The sequence below is a fragment of the Oncorhynchus clarkii genome, chromosome 7 (genome assembly GCF_045791955.1).
Source record: "Oncorhynchus clarkii lewisi isolate Uvic-CL-2024 chromosome 7, UVic_Ocla_1.0, whole genome shotgun sequence".
Taxonomy (NCBI): Eukaryota; Metazoa; Chordata; class Actinopteri; order Salmoniformes; family Salmonidae; genus Oncorhynchus; species Oncorhynchus clarkii.
This window is the reverse complement of record NC_092153.1, coordinates 51,276,836-51,294,569: the sequence shown is the minus strand read 5'-3', so window position 1 is coordinate 51,294,569 and position 17,734 is coordinate 51,276,836. Positions and strand designations below refer to the sequence as shown.

The 17,734-nt window shown below is 41.8% G+C and overlaps 1 protein-coding gene across 7 annotated transcripts; it reads left to right on the top strand.

Moving 5' to 3' along the window:
- The first annotated feature begins 416 nt into the window (after nucleotides 1-416).
- LOC139413442 (heterochromatin protein 1-binding protein 3-like) lies at nucleotides 417-17,179 on the top strand. Of its 7 annotated transcripts, none has more exons than XM_071160841.1 (13): nucleotides 417-1,417; nucleotides 12,150-12,225; nucleotides 13,016-13,211; nucleotides 13,304-13,463; nucleotides 13,559-13,696; nucleotides 13,875-13,946; nucleotides 14,216-14,370; nucleotides 14,598-14,688; nucleotides 14,796-14,955; nucleotides 15,105-15,216; nucleotides 15,506-15,667; nucleotides 15,786-15,920; nucleotides 15,963-17,179. In XM_071160841.1, exons 2-13 carry the CDS (start codon nucleotides 12,159-12,161, stop codon nucleotides 16,249-16,251), a joined length of 1,737 nt encoding a protein of 578 aa, XP_071016942.1. In that variant the 5' UTR covers nucleotides 417-1,417; nucleotides 12,150-12,158; the 3' UTR covers nucleotides 16,252-17,179. The 7 variants fall into 7 exon arrangements, with proteins under 7 accessions (XP_071016942.1, XP_071016939.1, XP_071016944.1 ...); XM_071160843.1 differs by having other exon boundaries at nucleotides 696-1,417; nucleotides 14,219-14,370; XM_071160840.1 differs by lacking the exon at nucleotides 417-1,417 and adding an exon at nucleotides 11,439-11,626.
- Nucleotides 17,180-17,734: the final 555 nt, after the last annotated feature.

Genomic DNA, 17,734 nt, shown 5'->3' with positions numbered 1-17,734 from the left:
CGACAGTATCTTTTCCTCCACAGGAATGTACCCTACGTCTTATTTTATACCCCGTAGACGAGTGAGGAAATATTGTAACGAACTAGCTGAGCCTGATGCGGCATGAATGATGTAGGACAAGTCATATCTTGCATGTCTTAAATTGCCTTAGGATGTTTGCCAGAATTCCTATGTAATGCTCTTGTATCTTTGACCTGTGATTCAGGTGTAGAGTCAATGAAGTGACAGTCAACTAGTGGATGAGCACAAACATCTGCAGAAAGCATTCGCATACAGCCTGCAGAAATGTAGGAGGGTAAGAGAGCCTGTATCACACCATTCTTTGATCACATTTCAGACAATTTCACCTTCTGACAGACCGGAAACCAGTATGGTATTGGAGCTGTCGTCTACAGTCTTGCTTCTGCAGGACAAAGGTTGGTGACTGGTAAGCATATCTGGGAGCGCAATATCCCAGATACTATACTGCAACATTTCAATTAGAATTGCTACGTTGTCACTTTCAGGAGTTCAGAAGAATTTTCAACATTTGGCATTCTATGGGAACCGGTTAAGCACATCGCAGTGCAAAATCACAGGTTTAAAAATCATATTGGATCCCAAATAACTGTTAAATTAATGTTTTAACTATCCCTATATTCTGTTATTACGGTGCTATCACTGTTATTAGTACGCTTTTGCGGAAGTCTGCTGATGGACCTGGCCCGAGGGCAATGGCAACCATGTACTGTGGAAATAGTGTTCAGTGAACGTTGTTAATCTGGAACCTAGTCGTTGTCATTTTAAATTAACGTTAGTAGCAGAAGATGGCTAATAACTACAATGTGCCACCTCGCTTCGTCGAGGAGAGGTCGTATGAAAGTTGGAAAAATTTACTTGGAATCTGGACACTGATTATTTACTAATCTGGACGAGAAAAAAGCAAGCACGTGTGTACCACCGCAAGTGGTATTATCCCTCTGAGGATTTGAACAAGGATGATTTTATGGGAACTTTGATCAGAGCACTGGTTTCTGTGTTTCTTAAAGAGAAAGACGAGGCATATTCAAACTGACAGTTAACGTTACTAGAGACATTTCGGTTGCGTTGACGGACTACATAATTGATTTCGAATAGCGGTACAAAAGGATGCGCAAGTACGACATGGTTCTCCTGGATGCAGCTTTCAAGTTGCTCGATCCTGCCTGGATGGTAGAGTGATACGGTTGGCTTTGACTGCTTGTACTGTGCTGACTTCAGGCAATGAATGCGGCACTAAAAATACTTTGGTGAAAAGTCGTCTCGCGACAATAACAGATGGAATGCAAGTGAGTGACGCAGCATGTTACACTGCGCGTCAGAGAAAAGGCGCCAACAAGTCACGTTCTCAAGATAACCAGACGAGGGCGCCATTGCCCGGCACAAATCCACTGGACAGGTATGGATGGGGATCAAAATGTGCTATTTGTCAAAGCACTTACCATTGGGTTAAAGACTCTTCATAAAAATGAGCACGTTTAACTAACAGAGGAAAATGTAAACAGAGAGAGAGCAGTGTAACATTACACTGCTTTCAAACATCTGCTTCTGAGATCTTTATAGTTGAATTCTTAGGATCTGCTGTGAATGATACTGCATTTACACGCACAGTGTGTGGCACAAAATGCCTTGATGGCTATGTCATACAAAATATGATTGACACCAAACAGAGCTTTCAAATTTGGAGATGGGAGAATCGTCTTTCCTACCAAGAGAGTCAAGATACCAGCAAAAATTGGCCAGACTAAGTGTCACATTGAAACAGAGGTGATCCCTACAGATATCCCCTTACTATTAAGCAAAGCTTCCCTCAAGAAGTCAGGGTCTGTACTTGACATAAAAATTACAATGCAGGGATGTTTAAACAACCAGTGACCCTTGAACTTACTAGCTCAGGCCGCTGTTGTGTAAACATTTTAGACAAAGACATCACACAGTCCATGTAAAAATTAAATTCTTACAGACACAGAGCTCATGGAGATTCTAACAGTCACAGAGAACAGGAACACAGGAACAACTAGTATTGTTAAAACTTCACAAACAGTTTGGACATGCTACAGTTGACAGACTTCAGAAATTACTCAGCAGTTCTGGGTATAATATGATGTGAGTTTTTCTATTCTATGGCAGATTGTTAAGTTGTTAGACATGCAGCAAACCTAAGCCCAGACCAGCTGTTGGTTTGCCACTGGCTTCCAAGTACAATGAAACCGTGTCTGTAGATCTACACGAGCTAGAACCAAGTGTTTGGTACCTTCACATAATCAACTACTTCACACGCTTCAGTGCTGGAAGCATTTGTGAATATTAAGAAACCCAGTGAAATCGTCAAGCACTTCATTCATTCCTGGGTAAGTATACATGGCCCGCCCCAGAAATTGTACAGTGACAATTGAGGAGATTTCAGTAATAATTCAATAAGAAAAATGGCTGGAGAAATTACAACATGGATGTAAAGACAACTGCTGCATACAGTCCATGAAGCAATGGACTTTTGGAGAGACATAATCGAACACTCACAGAGATTATGCTGAAAGTGAAGCAAGAAGTGAAGCAAGACGATGTGACTGGAAAACAGCCCAAGAGTGGGCTTTGATGGCAAAACTCAATGCACAATGTTCATGGCTACAGCCCATACCAACTAGTTTTGGGGCAGAACCCTAATTTTCCCTCTGTACTTGTTGACAAGATTTGATTTGAGATGCAGCAAGAAAAGCGTTTACTGAAGCAGAGTGTTCAGAGAGAATTCACAGGGCTCTGCGTAAACAGCTTTGACCCACCGATGAGAAGTACGAGACTGGAAACATAGTGTACTACAAACGAGTTGACTGTCAAGAGTGGAAAGGACCAGGAGTAGTCATTGGCCAAGATGGTGTGGTGATATTTGTGAGGCACCATTGTCAGGGTGCAACACAAGATGGGTGAAAGTAAATTATCAAAAAAGATGGAGCAGCTGTTGCTGAGAATCAGCCTCCGACTACAAATTATAAAAAGGACATATTAACAGACACAAACCTACCAGATGTCGCATCCAGTGATATGGACACTGAAACAAGACATGGAGCAGAAACGGGTAATACTGCCTTTGTGGGCAGTTTTGTTGTCGTGGAAAACTGTTTCATTCGCCAGTGCGGGCCAATAAAAACATCCATTTAGTAGGGAAAAGGGACCATCTTCACTCCATATAAACTAGTCAGCACTTATGTCACACACTAGCTGCTAGCTACAGTGCCTTGCGAAAGTATTCGGCCCCCTTGAACTTTGCGACCTTTTGCCACATTTCAGGCTTCAAACATAAAGATATAAAACTGTATTTTTTTGTGAAGAATCACCAACAAGTGGGACACAATCATGAAGTGGAACGACATTTATTGAATATTTCAAACTTTTTTAACAAATCAAAAACTGAAAAAAAAACATACTTTGTAGTGCCACTTTTTGCTGCGATTACAGCTGTAAGTCGCTTGGGGTATGTCTCTATCAGTTTTGCACATCGAGAGACTGACATTTTTTCCCATTCCTCCTTGCAAAACAGCTCGAGCTCAGTGAGGTTGGATGGAGAGCATTTGTGAACAGCAGTTTTCAGTTCTTTCCACAGATTCTCGATTGGATTCAGGTCTGGACTTTGACTTGGCCATTCTAACACCTGGATATGTTTATTTTTGAACCATTCCATTGTAGATTTTGCTTTATGTTTTGGATCATTGTCTTGTTGGAAGGCAAATCTCCAGCCCAGTCTCAGGTCTTTTGCAGACTCCATCAGGTCCATCCATTCTTCCAGAATGGTCCTGTATTTGGCTCCATCCATCTTCCCATCAATTTTAACCATCTTCCCTGTCCCTGCTGAAGAAAAGCAGGCCCAAACCATGATGCTGCCACCACCATGTTTGACAGTGGGGGTGGCGTGTTCAGGGTGATGAGCTGTGTTGCTTTTACGCCAAACATAACGTTTTGCATTGTTGCCAAAAAGTTATATTTTGGTTTCATCTGACCAGAGCACCTTCTTCCACATGTTTGGTGTGTCTCCCAGGTGGCTTGTGGCAAACTTTAAACAACACTTTTTATGGATATCTTTAAGAAATGGCTTTCTTCTTGCCACTCTTCCATAAAGGCCAGATTTGTGCAATATACGACTGATTGTTGTCCTATGGACAGAGTCTCCCACCTCAGCTGTAGATCTCTGCAGTTCATCCAGAGTGATCATGGGCCTTTTGGCTGCATCTCTGATCAGTCTTCTCCTTGTATGAGCTGAAAGTTTAGAGGGACGGCCAGGTCTTGGTAGATTTGCAGTGGTCTGATACTCCTTCCATTTCAATATTATCGCTTGCACAGTGCTCCTTGGGATGTTTAAAGCTTGGGAAATCTTTTTGTATCCAAATCCGGTTTAAACTTCTTCACAACAGTATCTCGGACCTACCTGGTGTGTTCCTTGTTCTTCATGATGCTCTCTGCGCTTTTAACGGACCTCTGAGACTATCACAGTGCAGGTGCATTTATACGGAGACTTGATTACACACAGGTGGATTGTATTTATCATCATTAGTCATTTAGGTCAACATTGGATCATTCAGAGATCCTCACTGAACTTCTGGAGAGAGTTTGCTGCACTGAAAGTAAAGGGGCTGAATAATTTTGCACGCCCAATTTTTCAGTTTTTGATTTGTTAAAAAAGTTTGAAATATCCAATAAATGTCGTTCCACTTCATGATTGATTGTGTCCCACTTGTTGTTGATTCTTCACAAAAAAATACAGTTTTATATCTTTGTTTGAAGCCTGAAATGTGGCAAAAGGTCGCAAAGTTCAAGGGGGCCGAATACTTTCGCAAGGCACTGTAACTGGTTAGCATTGACGAAGTCAGAATGGGCATGCACACTCCATTGTTATGTGACAGAGTTGATGGCTTTAGAATTAGGAATTAGAAAACGAATACTACACTGAACAAAAATATAAATGCAACATGTAAAGTGTTTGTCCCATGTTCCATGAGCTGAAAAAAAAGATCCCCGAAATGTTCCATACGCACATAAAGCTTATCTCAAATTTTGTGCACATTTGTTGACATCCCTGCCAGTTTTGTTGAGCAGGTGTTTCAGTACCATGACAGAGGGTATCACATCTGCTGCAGGTGCAGTTGATGATCTTATTTCTAGAGTTGTTCAAATGGAGCTAGCTAGTGTGTTCATGTTTCAAACATGTTCTCAAATGGCAGCAGCGGTATAACAACCAGCATACAATATGACTTTCCTCTACGAAATCCTTGGCGACCCACTTTGCTGTCAGACTCCGCATGCTCATGGGGTTGATATTGCTGGTCCAAATGTGATGTAATTACTTTAACTCCGGTAGGGCAAAATCTAAAAAATAGTAACCCCCCCCCCCCCCCCCCCCCCCCCTCAAAAGTGCATCAGTGCTCGACCAGTTGACGAAAGCCAACATCACCCACGACAGAGAACGGTTGATTGTCAAGGGCAAGAATTACATTATCTTGGCGTTAAAGAATTTTGCCTATTAAGTTGTCTCGCTGAAATTTCCCTACTCTTTCAAATGACTGCTCGACTTGTTGACTGCTCGATCCATACAGCAGACATTGTGGGCTAGGTTAGGAATGCTGTGTTGCACATGTGGCGCAATTTTACGTGGCGTCATTACGTCATGTGCCTACGTTATATGCAAGATGTTCTCATCTATCTGTGTTATATAGGTATGCATGTCAGCTTTGACATCGGTATTGCACATCAGCGTTAAACTAGACATCAGGCTGATACCGATGTTGGCATTTTTAGCTAATATCGTCCGTTTCTGATATGTTCACTGATATATCATGCATCCCGAGTTCCTGAGATGTTACACACTTCTCCAGGCCTTTTGAGATCTGCTCATCTGTACAGTGTGACTGCAATGATGACTACCTGGAACATTTGTGGATGCTTTGCAGATTTTTTTATATATATATTGTTTTTTACAGATAATCTGATTTAAGCCTGGAGAAGTGTGTAACATTTTATCAACAATATAGCAATATTCTGAGTTGCAGAGTGCAACTGCTAAATGGCTTAAATGCCACCTCACATTTGAGTTCCAAGTAATCTTGTTTTCTGTTCACTTGTAGAAGATTGCTAAAGCGTTTCAATGTCATTCCTGATGGGTCTCGTTCCCCTGCTCTGATGTTGCATACATCAACTAATTTTGCATGCCACGTCATCGACTGACAGATTGCTATAACATATGTGGTTAAGGTGAAAACACACTGGTAAGAATGGGTGCGTTCAAGTGGATCACTTTTGTCAAGTCAGGGCCCATCTTTGCCTTTCAAATTGTCCGACATGCCTATATGTTGACTGCATGAACTTTACAAAATCATGTGATCAAAGGTCATGAAATTTTGACTGCAGTCAACTGCAAGTTTCTGCAATTGCTCTTTGCCAACTTCATCCTGCAGCCATCGCCTGCATTGTGGGAGGCTCTGTTGTCACCCAATCATAGGGTGTTTTTGTTTGACCCACTGGAACATTACTGAAACAGGAACCAACTTTGCTGTGATTCATTATATATATATATATATATATAGCAGGCTAGTGGATAAAAACAAATGGATGCCATATTTGAGGCGCTCTCATTCATTGATTTTACAATGTACACACAGGATTTCAGTTTGAGAGTTAATGATATTGGGGTTGGAAAGCCCACCCCAAACAAGTTAATAAACAACACTGCCATGTTGATCTAAACCTTGCTGTTGGAAAACCAGTTAGCTTCCGACTTTCGGCTGTTTGTTTTTTTGCTACTAGTAGAATCTTTTGGCCCACTCCGTTGTCAGTAGAGATTAGCCAATCAGAGAGCACAGACCTCTGCAAAAACAATTTAAAAAATAGGGCCTTTTCACTGTTTATTCCACACCTTTTTCATAGGAATTGCTAACTAAGACAATTTAACTGGATAATAGCTACATCTTTTTTTGTAGAGCAAGTCTTTACAACTTTTTTACATCTGTTAGATAAGGGAGTTTCGTGCTTCTAGAAGCATTTTTGTTAAATTTGATAATGGGCACTTGCATATTAGTTCGCTAGCTGCAGCTAGTAACATTATTATTAAATCATCAGGAATTAGCAAAGACAGTACAATATGAAGATGGGTATAAACTGCTTCTTCAATAGAAATTCCCGGTGACGCTTGTAGGCGATGGCATGGCGACACAGGCTAGCTAAACCAACGAGTTTTACAACAAAACCGCTCATTGTTCTATCTGTGGCTAAACTCATGCGTAGAAACAGGTCATTGAGTCTAGGTCGTCTCGCGACGAACTGCGCATGTGAGGCCATATCATCAAATTGTAAATGTGTCGGTTTGTCACTTTCACGAAGTTGGAGTAATATGTTCAACTATTTAAAAGCATTTTCATTAGTTAATAAAAATCGGCTTCTATAGAAATAGGTCCTGCCTCTCGCTAAATGGTAGAAAGCAGATTATTCAGTCGACATTCCTATTGGTCCTATGGTAACCATCTACAGTACATTTGGAAAGTATTTAGACCCCTTGATTTTTTCCACATGTTGTTACATCACAGCCTTATTCTAAAATTGATTAAATAGCTTTTTTCCCCTCATCAATCTACACACAGTACACCATAATAACAGTGAAAACATATTTTTTGGAAATGTTGGTAATTTTATTAAAAATAAAGATACCTTATTTACACAAGTATTCAGACCCTTTGCTATAAGACTTGAAATTGAGCTTGGGTGCATCCTGTTTCCATCGATCATTGTTTCTTCAACTTGATTGGAGTCCACCTGTGGTAAATTCAATTGTTTGGACATGATTTGGAAAGGCACACACCTTTCTATATAAGATTCCACAGTTGACTGTGCATCTCAAAGCAAAAACTAAGCCATGAGGTCGAAGGAATTGTCTGTAGAGCTCTGAGACAGGATTGTGTCGAGCCACAGCTCTGGGGAAGGGTACCAAAAAATGTATGCAGAATTGAAGGTCCCCATGAACACAGTGGCCTCCATCATTCTTAAATGGAATCAGTTTGGAACCACCAAGACTCTTACCAGAGCTGGCCGCCCGGCCAAACAGCAATCAGGGGAGAAGGGCCTTGGTCAGGGAGGTGACCAAGAAACCGATGGTCACTCTGACAGAGCTCCAGAGTTCCTCTTTATAGATGGGATAACCTTCCAGAAAGACAACCATCTCTGCAGCACTCCACCTAGCAGCACTCCACCTATCAGGCCTTAATGGTAGAGTGGCGAGACGGAAGCCACTCCTCAGTAAAAGGCACATAACAGCCCACTTGGAGTTTTCCAAAAGGCACCCAAAGACTTTCAGACCATGAGAAACAAGATTCTCTGGTCTGATGAAACAAAGATTGAACTCTTTGGCCTGAATGCCAAGTGTCACATCTGGAGGAAACCTGGCACCAACCCTACGGTGAAGCATGGTGGTGGCATCATCATGCTGTGGGGATATTTTTTTGGGGGGGGGAATATGAACAGAGCAAAGTACAGAGAGATCCTTGATGAAAACCTGCTCCAGCGCACTCAGGACCTCAAACTGGTTTACCTTACAACAGGAAAACAACCCTAAGCACATAGACAAGACAACGCATGAGTGGCTTCGGGACAAGTCTCTGAATGCCCTTGAGTGGCCCGGACTTGAACCCGATCAAACATCTTTGGAGAGACCTGAAAATAGCTCTGCAGCAACGCTCCCCATCCGACCGGACAGAGTTTGAGAGGATCTGCAGAGACAAATGAGAGAAACTCCAGAAATACAGGTGTGTCAAGCTTGTAGCGTCATACCCTAGACTCAAGTCTGTAATCGCTGCCTAAGGTGCTTCAACAAAGTACTGAGTAATAGGTCTGAATACTTATGTAAATGTGATTTTTGCGTTTTTTATTTTAATACATTTGCACCAGAAAATTACCTGTTTTTGCTTTGTCATTGTGTCTAGATTGAGGGAATTTTTTTTGGTTTGATGGATTTTTAAATAAGTCTGTAACATAACAAAATGTTGAAAAAGTTGAGGAGTCTGAATACTTTCCGAATGTACTGTATAATGAAGTGGCAGCCTCATTCATTTAGCCTTAGATTCAGTTAGTCATAGTACACAACGTTTTATCACTGCGTTCTCTACCAGAAAGTTTGTTGTCCCTCTTCCATGTCACATGGGTTGATACATTGCTTTGTTTTAATTTGTAAAGCCCTTTAACAAAAAGTCCCACTATACTTAACATCATTACTAAACATCATTACTAGACATATGAGTTACCACAACCGGTCTCAGGGATGGCTAACACTGGAAACGTATTTGGTCTCTACTGTTAGGTAAATCAGCTTTTAGTTTTCTTTCACCTTATTTGTGGAACAATCTTCAACATGTTCTTAAATTTGATGTTCTGGTGCCTCTAGGACAATTCAGAAAGCTGATTGAGGATCTTATTACTGATGTTTGTTTTTTATGACCATGTTATTGTTTCTGCTTGCATTCTGTATTTATATATTTATGTATTTATATATTGATGTGTGTATTTTCTGTAATTTAGGGCTCATCTGTAAAATAGACCTTGGTCTCAGTATGACTCCCTGATAAAATAAAGGTTAAATTAATAGAAATACAATCTGGCTAGTTATAAAAAGGGCTTTGTACAACAGTAGCCGCATTAGCGCAACTAGTTTGTTAGTTAACATTGGCTGGCTACTAGTGATAAGTCTTTCGCGAATTTGAATATTGGGAATCGCATCGGTGAAAGATCCATTTATTTGCCTTCGTGATTTGCATACTGCTACCAAAGACAGTACAGTATGAAGATATGCAGAAACTGCTTTTCCCGATATGAATCCCAGATAACGCTTGTAGGCGATGTCATGAAGACGTTGGCTAGCTAAACTCATATGCAGAAACACGAAATTAGGTCTAACGGTCATCTCGCGCCGAACTGCGCATGTGTCAAATCAAAGGCACTCCGATATAGTTGTTTTTGCTGAAAATAAAAGCGCGTTAGCTTGTCACTCATGAGGTTGGAGTAATAACATATTCAACCACTTAAGACATTGTCTCGAATCCAGGTTGTGCCTTTGGATTTAAAGAAAGTTAACAACTAAGGAACTATTTTTCACTTCTCATTGACTCCTCAAACCCGGACTGGTCTGTTTCGCGAGCGTTCCAGGAAGTATCGCGATGCGCATCTAGGTTTAGAAACTGCTGCTACTACTTCTTGAGCTTCAAACAACTATCTGCAAATAAATTACAAAATTCTTCTCAAAATTCTTCTCTGAAGACAGTAAATAATACATATTGCTGGCTATCTAACAAACATTTTATTTTAAGGTGCATATCACAAGCTGACATACTGGTAGCATACTGTTCGGACTTTACAATAGCCACTTTGTGTTTCCAGGTCGATTTTCAAGCATTTTGAATGAGTAGCTCTTTTAGGTGAACAAAGCCAAATGATGCGGCTACAGATGTGGCTGACCGAAAAGACTCAGAACAAATATATTTATAACTAAACCAAGATAGACCACAGCCTGTCGTTTCCAGTGGGATCAAATCAGTCATAAGTGGGCAGAACGAGCAAGGAGGGGGGCAGAGGCAAGCATGGGCCAGTGAGATCCTATTGGCGCGATGTAGTACGTATTTGCATATTTTCTTTAGAGAAGGCCTACCCTGAAGTGTGCGTGTGCAATAACTCAATTCACCCTTGCGCTCCTAAACAACGCAGAGTAAAATCCACAAAACGTTGTCCAATGTTTAAGAGATTTTGGTAACCGAAAACTGTATTGAGATCAAACGTTTCATCGATGAGAAAGTTAGCATAATGTTGGCCAAAATGCAACTAGCTTCATCTACTCCCGCTTCTGGCCAGTAGGCTTCCTCTCATGACCATATTTGGTCATGAGTGGAACCGCCAACCGGATGCTTCACACTTCAATACATTGGCTAATTCTTCTGGCTACCACTAGCGTTACGCCGAGGGACATTCCCAATAAAGCTTAAGAAAGCGACGCTACTGCCACCTTCTGGTTTGGACTATTTTAACAAGGCTGACGGACGGTGATCTGCCGTCTGGAAGAAAAAAAAGTTTGACTACCAACACTGTTCAGTTGTGCTAAATATTCTCGGCCGGCAAACATTCGATGTACCGGTGAACGTCAAACGTACCGGTGTGTCTGAGCCTTTAGGGGGCGGCAGGGTAGCCTAGTGGTTAGAGTGTTGGGCTAGTAACCGAAAGGCTGCAAGTTCAAATCCCCAAGCTGACAAGGTACAAATCTGTCGTTCTGCCTTGAACAGGCAGTTAACCCACTGTTCCTAGGCCGTCATTGAAAATAAGAATTTGTTCTTAACTGACTTGCCTAGTTAAATAAAAGTACAATTAAAAAATAAAAAAAATTAGCTGATACGTAAAATACCTATGGAGGCGTTGTAAGATCTGGCAGGCGTCAGCAACGACTGGGCAGAGGAACGCGCCCACTTATTTTGGAACGCGCCCAATACCTTACCACGACGCTACGTGTACGTTCAAGGGGGAGGGGCACGTAAACAGAATTCTAAACAAAGGAGAGCGAATCAGTTTTTATTTCAACATCTTTGTAGAGAGTCGAAAGGTAAGAATATTAATAATTGTACATGATTAGTTCCTGCAAAAAGTGTTTGACTATAGAGCTCTGGCAAAAATGCATGCACCGTTTTCTCCTTTGCCAATGCAATTTCGATGCATTTACCATCAGCTCTTTGCAGCGCCATTACTGTGTAGGGTAAATGAACAAAATGGCCATATTATTACTGAGGACGTGCATCTTCCTCGTTATGAATTTTTGCTAACTATTTCCATGCCCCCCACCATTCCAAAACTTCATACACACTCCTTATTTATTTTTGATTTATTCTGGTCGATAATGTACTTTTGCAAAGGGCAGTAACTTGCATTTGATGAGTGCACAGGCCATGATTAATGTTGCCTCGCACATGGATATCAGAAGCAGTGGGTGACTTTTACGACTGCATGATGTTACCATTGGGTCTTGCTAAGTTGCTTTGTATCAAACTGTATTGTGATTTTAATAATAGAGTTAATAACTTATCTGAACATGCAAAGGAAATGTTTTAATTCCTATTTCTGGTCACCAGTTTGGAGTCATGCCTATACGTCGTGCAGCTAGGACACCACCCCAGGAGATGCCCCCCTCGGCTGCACCAGAGGGAGGTGAGTTCAATAATCTCAACATGAACAGGAACTCTATGGTGTTCATATCAATGATGTATATAAACCCTGGATTGCTGATGCTATGTATTGGCATTTGAGAGGTTTGAAGCAAATGGTGGACCATATTGGGGCTCCACAGTAGTGGAAACGGTACAATTTGGTCATCTCTAAAAAAATATATATATATATATATATATATTTGTTTTATATTTAGCTCACATTCACCATAATGCTTACTTTATTATATTATGTGAGCTAAACATGGAAACATCTATAAAGTATATGTGTTTTAAGATTACTAATGTTACTACCCCCACTACTGGGGATTGGCAATGTCTGTAATAGAATAAATGTGGCAAAAATGAATGTTGACAATAATACATTTTATTGCTATGGCTTCCAAACTATTATTTACAATTGTGGGGGAGTGCCAAGATGATGGAGTCAAGGTGGCTTCAACACAGCGCCCCCATGTGTCATCTAGTGTGTGTGATAGATAAATAGATCTATATATCTATCAATCATTGGTTCATATGTACCCAGCATTGACAGGCTAGGGGTGAATATGGTAACCACTTGGCAGGACTTGGTTCTTTCCCCCAATTGAGTCCCATTTGTCATAGTCACTTATCGAATCCTTTCATATTAGTGGTTTAAGAGTGGAATCGGACTTCCCAAATATTTGACAATGAGTTCTTGTTGAGTGGTATGTGAATAAAGCATGACATCTGCTTGCTGAATTAACCTATTCAAACTTATGTCGTTCTCCTTCCCCCACATCTCTCTCCAGAGCCTGATGCCAGTTCTGAGGAGTCTGCCTCTGTTGAGGAGGAGCAGGAGATGGCATCTGCTGCCCTAGTAGCCAAGGAGGGGGAGGGCACAGGTGAAGGAGAGACCAAAGAGAATGGTGAGAAACCTGAGGGAGAGAAAGGTGATGAATCGACTGGAGAGAAGACTGCTGAGGGGGAAGAGTCTGAGAAGAAAGAGTGAGTTGCTTGTGCTCATGCCCTGTGGTTGTTGCTTCCATATTGGTGCAGATAAATGTTTAATTGCTCTTTGTTTTGTTGGTTTGTTGCAGAGAGAAGGATGGCGTGAAAGAGAAAGTGAAGAAGCCAGTGAAAAGGGCCATTCCCGCCTGGGCAACCATGTCTGCCAGCAAACGTGCAACTCTCACTAATAAGAGCACCTCCACCATGCAGCTGCCTAAGATGGACGACATCCTCATCGAGGCCATTGAGGTCTGTACACCACAAAACACTTACCTTTGTATTATGTAGTTCTCCCTTATTCCCCACGAATGCAACACCTGCAACTCATCATATTTCCTCTGCAGTCCTGCAAGGAGAAGACTGGGGCCTCAGCCCATTCTGTCATGAAGTACATTGTGAAAAAATACCCTAACCTAGAGAAGAGGAAATTCCTCCTTAAGAAGGCTCTCAAGAGGCAGCTGGAGAAGGGCACCGTCAAACAGGTGAGTCCTTATCACGGACCAAAGCTTACCATGTATTAACATGAATTGCAAATGGTAGGCAGCAGTCTTGGTGTTTTTGATCTGTGGGTTACTTGTTGTGGTGCCCTATATCCTGTTTGTCTGGTGTTTTACCTGCCTGCGTACTACTGTTGCTTTACCTTTTTAATCACTCTCACAGCTAAAGGGTAAAGGCCTTTCTGGGAGCTTTACCATTGGGAAGCAGTCCTCTAATAAACCAACTGCTAAAGGGGTAGGTAATTTTCAGTCGCCGATCTACAAACTTCAACACTAACAATTACAATTGACTATTATGTGATTGTTCCATTGGCTTTGAGTAGGCAGAGTTTGGATAATATATGCCATTTAGCAGACACTTATGTGAAATCATGCTTGCATACATTTTTTTTTTACTGGAACTGAACCCACTATCCTGGCGTTGCCAGCGCCATGCTCTACCAACTGAGCTACAGAGCACCACTTTGTTTGACAGTGATTCTGATTGTGATGGTTTGGTGCTAGAAGCCGATCGTCGTGGCACCTGGGTTGAAGGCAGAGACCCTTGGGGATGCTCTGCCCCTGATCATCACACGGCTATGTGAGCCCAAAGAGGCGTCTTATATCCTGATCAAGAAATATGTGGAGCAGCACTTCCCTCAACTCAACGTGGAGCATAGGTAAATACCTGTTTTACTGTTATATTGGGATGGGTGGGTTCTCTTATTCTGTTTGGAGCATGTTTAACATGCTAACTTACAGTATTACTTGACATAGCAATGCAACCCTGTGCACAACCCAAATCTACAGAATGTTTAATGCAGTACCTTTGAACTATGGGATGTTCGTGGTGTGTATTGGTGTAGGTTAAATAGAATTTCCAATGCAGTCACTATTTCATTCCTAGGCCAGATATCCTAAAGAGTGCCCTGGTGAGAGCTGTGGACAAGGGTCACCTGGAGCAGATCACTGGAAAAGGTGCCTCTGGAACATTTCAGGTTAGCCTTATACTAAAGGAATGCACAATTCAGTGTACTTCATGAAGTCTGATGTTGGATCTCTGTTGTATGAGGTGTTTATCTCAGCCCCTCTTACTCTCTTACAGCTGAAGCGGGAAGGGGGCAAGTTCCTGCTTAAAGGCGGGCCCCTGGAGGACGCTATCATGACATCCATTGTGGCAATGAACGAACCCAAGACTTGCAGCACCACCACACTCCGCAAATTCCTGTTAGAGACAAACCAGGACAGCATGGAGTACCGTGTGGGTAAGACCTGCTCCCTGACTCTCTTAAGAGAAACACTGCTTTGGCAAGATGTGAATACCGACCTGCAACTGCAGGAGCGCTCTCGTTAGCTAGGTTAAATCAGAGATGTAAAGATGCTTTATTGAACCCAGGCACTATTCTTCCCTCAGTGAACAACCTGAAGAGGACCCTGCAGAAGTGCAAAATGATGGGCTGGATGGATCAGATCACTGGGAATGGGCTAAACGGAACCTACCAGCTCTGCTACCCTTACTACCCCAGGTAGAACACCACTATAGGAAGGTTTCTATGTGATGTACATCGCTACCCTCTGTACATCATTGCATTGCTGCTATGCAACGTATATTGCTACCCTCTGTACATCATTGCATTGCTGCTATGCAACGTATGTTGCTACCCTCTGTACATCATTGCATTGCTACTATGTGACGTATATTGTTGCCCTCTACATCATTGCATTGCATGTGCTATACCAGGAACAGTATTTCCTGAAGTTCACTCACCTGGAACCGAAAGGTTAAAGATCAGACTGTCTCTTCTTATTCCACAGCCCAGCCATTCTGTTCCCTGAAAAACAGAACGTGAAGGAGCAGAAAGTGGCGGAGAAGGACAAACGCAGAAAGAGGGTTGACTTGTCTGATGAGGACTCTGATGAGGAGGAAGAGGACTCGTCCGAGGAAGAGGACTCAGATGATGAACCCCCTCCTAAGAGGTGAGTCGAAGGTCAAGTGGATAAAATCCAATGATAATATTTTTTATTGATATTGTCATACATAGCAGTGAACCATTTGTAACTCACTAACAGTGTATTTGTTCAATACGATCCTTAGGAAAGCTGGGAAGAGGCCACCACCTAAAGCGCGTCGTCCCCCCCCCAGCAAGAAGTCTCGGCCGGCAAGTCAGTCAAGGGCTAAGGGCAAAAAAAGAGCTGCCCCAGCAAAGAGGTCTGCACCCCCAGCAAAGAGGTCTGCACCCCCAGCCAAGAGGTCTGCACCCCCAGCCAAGAGGTCTGCGCCCCCAGCCAAGAAGTCTGCGCCCCCAGCAAAGAGGTCTGCGCCCCCAGCAAAGAGGTCTGCACCCCCACCAGTCAAGGTATCCCCACCAGTCAAGGCACCCCCACCAGTCAAGAAAGCTGCACCTGCGAGCAAGCCCAAAACGCCCATCATCAAAAAGCTGATGAGCAAGGCATCTAAGCGGCCAACGCCCAAAAAGTCACCTCCTGCAAAGAAGGCAGCAGCCAATTCTGCAGTGAAGGCCAAGCCAGCAGCTCGCAAGTCCCTGAGGGGGAAGAAGTGAGTTTACTATTGCCCAGCAGTGGAAGTTTAACTGTAGCTCTGAAGACAGTGGTGCTCTGCCTCTCTCCATGCTCTCTTTCGCATCATTGTTTTCCTCCAGTTTGGGGCTATAGAATTATTTTCTCTGTAGGATTGGGATGTGGCAGTTATTAGTTCATGTAAATTTACTGTACTTGGGAACTGTTCTATTTCTGTGAACCCAAGTTTTAATCTCCATTGTGTAGAATGGCCTCTTAAAATATGTAAAACTGCCTAGGTAAAGAATTGTGAAATTTCCATCACACTTAATTTTGATAATGTATAGGCAGAGATCCAGAATCAGTGACTTTTACTTTTTGCATTTTGTCCCAGTCCACTCTACCATGTTTTACCTGGACACATTCCTTTTATCAAATAATTTGTTTAGCATTTTGGAAACTTTCTTCCTCTACAACATTTTTGATTTCTCTACATTTAATCTGGAGTGAACTCATCTTAAAGGATATTGAGATTTGTGTTATTAAGTGAATTTGAGAGCATAATGACAGCCAACTTTTCATGTAATGAATTATTGTTTATTACGAATTCTGTTATTTAAATGATCGTATGAGTGAAACATATCCATCGCTGGGCCTGTGGTTAAAATACTTAATATGATTGGAGACTAACTGATCAGGAAGCACTGTTTGTCATTGTGATTTTCAGTACTACTGCATAGTATTAGGGGATTTTTTTTTGTGTGTGTAAACAAACAAGCTAATCAAAGTGAATTGGTTGTCCTATAAAGCGAAAAGAAAACAGACCAATACAATCTTCTACATTCTGTGTAATAGTGAAAGATTGTGAATAACACACTTTGTTTTGAAGGAGCGTAGCTCATACCCTGCATGCATGCGTGTACTCTTTGTTATGCTTTTTCCCAAGTCATTATTAAAATGGCTATATTTGTACTTCCTTCATTCTGTCATGGTCTCAAGGGAGACCAACACAAAATAGTGTGTCTGCTGGTGGAGCTGAAGTATATATTTTAAATACTACACAATACAAATCCATAATGTCAATTTGGTTCACTCATGAATAAAGTGCTGGATAGTTTGAGTAAAGGGTTATTAAATAGACTAGAACGTTACAATTTATTAGGCCTATGTCCATACAGTTTATAAATCATTATTTGGTGCATTAAGTGGATCCTCTCATTCAGAGTGATGCAACTGTTTACTTTTCAAATGTTGAGCATGTTGATGAACAAGGGGGAAATTATGAAATTAACATTTAAATTCAGGATGGATGGGCTGCTGCAAATCAGTGAAGGGTGTATTAATCATTAGTTAAAACTAGTGTCTTTCAGACAACTGCAGGTATGTCACTCCATTTCGTTCCGTTTGCTTCCGTTAAAAAAAAACGTTTTGCAACAGAAGTCGCGTAATTCCCATATCTAGGTCTACACCTATGTTGCGCAATGAGTGTATGGACCATCAATATGGGCTGCAGAAATGCCTTTGAGT